Source organism: Sprattus sprattus (assembly GCF_963457725.1).
Source record: "Sprattus sprattus genome assembly, chromosome: 16".
NCBI classification, from domain to species: domain Eukaryota; kingdom Metazoa; phylum Chordata; class Actinopteri; order Clupeiformes; family Clupeidae; genus Sprattus; species Sprattus sprattus.
Genome location: NC_137914.1, coordinates 222,501 through 227,500, shown reverse-complemented (window position 1 = coordinate 227,500; position 5,000 = coordinate 222,501). Strand labels below are relative to the sequence as shown.

Below are 5,000 nucleotides of genomic sequence, written 5' to 3'. Positions count from 1 at the left end.
CGCAAAGCAGAGGTCAAAGGTCAACGCTACCAAAAAAAGGTCAAACAAACACGTTTTTATCACTGTTTACCTTGTGGGTATTAGCATGCTATCATTAGATAGCTGGCTCAGACACCTCGCGAATCACCTCAGACATAATTTACTACACCCACAACCGTGGAAGAACCATAAATGACAGTGAGCCCCTCAATGCAACGGCGTGACCCTAACCCTAACCCTAGATTTAGCTGTCCATGTTTTTACAAACAGTAATTCCTCTGTCACTTCAAACTGGTTAACACCGCGGAAATAAATAGTGAGCTTAGCCTTGTCATTTATGTCAGTACTCCCGTCCACACACACACACACAAAGATGAAGTCCTCACTAAGACTGAACACCACACACACATGAAGTCCTCACTAAGACTGAATACCACACACACAAACACACACACACACACAGATGCAGTCCTCAATAAGACTGAATACCACACACACACACACACACACACACACACACACACACACACACACACACACAGATGAAGTCCTCACTAAGACAGAATACCACATACACACACACACACACACACACACACACAGATGAAGCCCTCACTAAGACAGAATACCACACACACACACACACACACACACACACACACACACACACACACACACACACACACACACAGGCATGACACAGCAGCAGAGAAATGCTAGATCATTACCCTTGGAACGCAGTCTGTCTGTCACCTCATCCGAGAGGAGAGAGGTAGGGAGAATAAAGCAGGGAGGACAGAGAGAGAGAGAGAAAGGGAGGAAGGGATGAAGAGAGAGAGAGAGGGAGCCATCTTCCTCCTCTGCTTGGCTCTGCTCGGGTCTAATGCTGGATGCTGTGTGTGTGTGTGTGTGTGTGTGTGTCTCCTGCTGGATGCTGTTTTGGGCTGAGCGTACTGCGTCAAGCTCTCTCCTCACACTGACTCTTAACTCTCTCCATCTCCCTCCCTCCCTCCCTCCCTCTCTCCCTCTCTCTATCTCTCCCTCTCTCTCTCTCTCTCTCTCTCCGTCCCTCTGTCTCAAGTACTCTCCTCACACTGCCTCTTAACTCACACACTCTCCTTCTCCCTCCCTCTCCCTCTCTCTCCCTCCCTCTCTCCCTCTGTCTCTCTCTGTCCCTCCCTCTCTCTCTGTCCCTTCCTCCCTCCCCAATTCCTTGTTTCTCCTCTCATCTCCCTCATTCTTTCTCCTCTCACTTCACTGGGTCTCTCCGTCTCACTCTCACTCTCTCTCTCTCTCTCTCCCTCTGTCTCTCTCCCTCTCACTCCCTGTCTCTTTCTCCATCTCTCCCTCTGTCTCTCTCTCTCCCACTCACTCCCTGTCTCTCTCTCCCTCTCTCTCACTCTCTCTCCCTCTCTCTCCCTCTCTCACTCTCTCCCTCTCCTTTCCTCTCTCTCCCTCTCTCTCCCTCTCTCTCCCTCTCTCTCCCTCTCTCACTCTCTCTCTCCCTCTCTCTCCCTCTCTCACTCTCTCCCTCTCCTTCCCTCTCTCCCTCTCTCTCTCTCTCTCTCTCTCTCTCTCTCTCTCTCTCGCTCTCTCTCCCTCTCACTCATCTGCTCTGCTTTGTCACTTGACACACATTGATTACTGCAGGTCCAGCTCACAGGAGTCCTGAGCTCTGATTTCATACTGCATAACCTTCACACCCCCACACACACACACACACAAACACATGCACACACACACACACAAACACACACACCCACACACACACACACACACAAACACATGCACACACACACACACACACACACACACACACACACACACACACACACACACACACACTCACGCACGCCCACACACACACCACACACACACACACACACAAACACATGCACACACACACACACACACACACACACACACACACTCACGCACGCCCACACACACACCACACTCACGCACACACACACACACACACACACACACAAACACATAGACACACACACACACACACACGCACGCACACACACACACACACATACACACACCGCACGCACACACACACACACACACACACACACACACACACACACACACACACACACACACACACAGCATAGCCTGCCCAAAATTGTGCAATATAAAACACACTCAATGACACTGGCACTGGCCTTAAAACAGACACACTGGACTCCTGACTAGACTAACAAACCATTGGACACTAAGGACACTAAAAACCTGTTAGATCGCTGAGAGTCACATCAAGAGGTACACACACACACACACACACACACACATACACACACACATCTCAGAGAGTCCCATTACATCATTCGTGGAACAAATGTTTGTCCAAGATAATAATAGCAGGATTACATAGTTTGAGATTGGGTGAAGTTGATGGCCAGAGACAGCATATACTTCTGTCAAAGGGCAAAAATTACACTACCATGCTAACACCTCACTTTAGCATGATTACACCTCGCTTTAGCATGCTAACACCTCACTTTAGTATGATTACACCTCGCTTTAGCATGCTTACACTTCACTTTAGCATGATAAACACCTAGCTCTAGCATGCTTACACCTCGCTTTAGCATGCTAACACCTCACTTTAGCATGATTACACCTGGCTCTAGCATGCTAACATCTCACTTTAGCATGATTACATTTCGCCTTAGCATGCTAACACCTCACTTTAACATGATAACACCTGGCTCTAGCATGCTAACACCTCACTTTAGCATGATTACAGCTGGCTCTAGCATGCTTACACCTCACTTTAGCATGATTACACCTGGCTCTAGCATGCTAACACCGCACTTTAGCATGATTACACCTGGCTCTAGCATGCTAACACCTCACTCTAACATGATATCACCTGGCTCTAGCATGCTTACACCTCACTTTAGCATGATTACACCTGGCTCTAGCATGCTAACACCTCACTTTAGCATGTTAACATCTCACTTTAGCACGCTTACACCTGGCTTTAGCATGTTTACACCTAGCTTTAGCATGCTAACACCTGCCTTTAGCATTCTTCCACCTAGTTTTGCATGCTTACACCTAGCTTTAGCATGTGTACACCTAGCTTTAGCATTTGAACACTTAGCTTTAGCATGTGTACACCTAGCTTTAGAATGCTTACACCTGGCTTTAGCATGATTACACCTAGCTTTACCATGCTTAGACCTAGCTTTAGCATGTGTACACCTAGCTTTAGAATGCTAACACCAAGCTTTAGCATGTCTACACCTGGTTGACACCTGGTAGAATGTATAGACCGAGGCATTCCTCACCTTCAGCAGAGTGGAGAGAGTGTGTGAGTGGTGTGTGTGTGTGTGTGTGTGTGTGTGTGTGTGTGTGTGTGTGTGTGTGTGTGTGTGTGTGTATGTACCTTCAGCAGTGTGTGCAGATCCTTCTTCCTCTCGTCCAGCCTCAAGATGGTGCTCCTCCAGCGCTCCTGCACGTCCGAGAGCTCCGCCTGAAGCTCCGCCCCCGACCCAGACCCCGCCTCCACCGCCAGCAGCAGCGTCCGCCCCGCCTCCACCGCCAGGATATAGCCGCCCTGCTGCCGCTGCAGGAGGCGCTCCTTTAACTACACAAACAACAACAACCATAGCAACAGCATCAGCATCATCATCAATAACAACAACAACCATGGCAACAGCATCAGAATCAGCATCAGCATCAGAATCAGGATCAATAACAACAACAACCATAGCAACAGCATCAGCATCAGAATCAGCATCAGCATCAGGATCAATAACAACAACAACCATAGCAACAGCATCAGCATCATCATCAATAACATCAGCATCATCATCAATAACAACAGCATCAGCATCAGCATCATTTGGGGTGAGTTGGAGTAAAGCTGGTAGTGGGGGTGAGTTGGAGTAAAGCTGGTAGTGGGGTTGAGTTGGAGTAAAGCTGGTAGTGGGGGTGAGTTGGAGTAAAGCTGGTAGTGGGGGTGAGTTGGAGTAAAGCTGGTAGTGGGGGTGAGTTGGAGTAAAGCTGGTAGTGGGGGTGAGTTGGAGTAAAGCTGGTAGTGGGGGTGAGTTGGAGTAAAGTTGGTAGTGGGGGTGAGTTGGAGTAAAGTTGGTAGTGGGGGTGAGTTGGAGTAAAGTTTGTAGTTGGTTGTAAATGTGGTGGTTGTCGAGGGTGAGCTGCAGGCGTGTGTGTGAGTGTGTGTGTGTGTGTCTGTGAGTGTGAGTGTGTGTGTGTGTGAGTGTGCGTGAGTGTTTGTGTGCGTGTGTGTAAGTGTTTGTGTGTTTGTGTGTGTGTGTGCGTGAGTGTGTGTTTGCGTGTGTGTGGGCTGCGGGCGTGTGTGTGTGTGTGTGTGTGTGCGTGAGTGTGTGTTTGTGTGTGTGTGTGCGTGAGTGTGTGTTTGCGTGTGTGTGAGCTGCGGGCAGACGTGGTGGTTGTGGAGGTCCTACCTGGATGTGGTCGAGTGTGCGGCGTGTGTGTGTGTGTGTGTGCGGCGTGTGTGTGTGTGTGGGCGTTTGTGTGTGTGTGTAAGTCCTACCTGGATGTGGTTGAGTGTGCGGCGAGTGTGTATGGGTGTGTGTGTGTGTGCGTCGTGTGTGTGTGTGTGTGTAGGCGTTTGTGTGTGTGTGTAAGTCCTACCTGGATGTGGTCGAGTGTGCGGCGAGTGTGAATGGGTGTTTGTGTGTGTGCGTCGTGTGTGTGTGTGTGTGTGTGTGTGCGTGTGTGTGTGTGTGTGTGTAAGTCCTACCTGGATGTGGTCGAGTGTGCGGCGAGTGTGAATGGGTGTGTGTGTGTGTGCTTCGTGTGTGTGTGTGTGTGTGTGTCTGTGTGTGCGTCGTGTGTGTGTGTGTGTGTGGGCGTGTGTGTGTGTGTGTGTGTGTGTGTGTGGGCGCGCGTGTGTGTGTGTGTGTGTCCAAGTCCTACCTGGATGTGGTCGAGTGTGCGGCGTGCCTGCTGCAGTGCGAGTGGCGCCCCCTGATGTCCGGTGGAGGGATGCAGCGCTGCCTCGTCCAGCCAGCGGTGGA

General features: G+C 50.0%; 1 protein-coding gene across 1 annotated transcript in view; it reads right to left on the bottom strand.

Moving 5' to 3' along the window:
• syne1a (spectrin repeat containing, nuclear envelope 1a) overlaps positions 1–5,000 on the bottom strand; it is a gene marked incomplete at its 5' end in the record, with an annotated part of 112,385 nt that overhangs the window by 24,183 nt on the left and 83,202 nt on the right. The window contains 2 exon segments of the mRNA XM_080854437.1: positions 3,383–3,583; positions 4,900–5,000. The exon segment at positions 4,900–5,000 is cut by the window's right edge and continues 134 nt beyond it. Of these exon segments, the coding sequence (XP_080710563.1) occupies positions 3,383–3,583; positions 4,900–5,000 (302 nt within the window).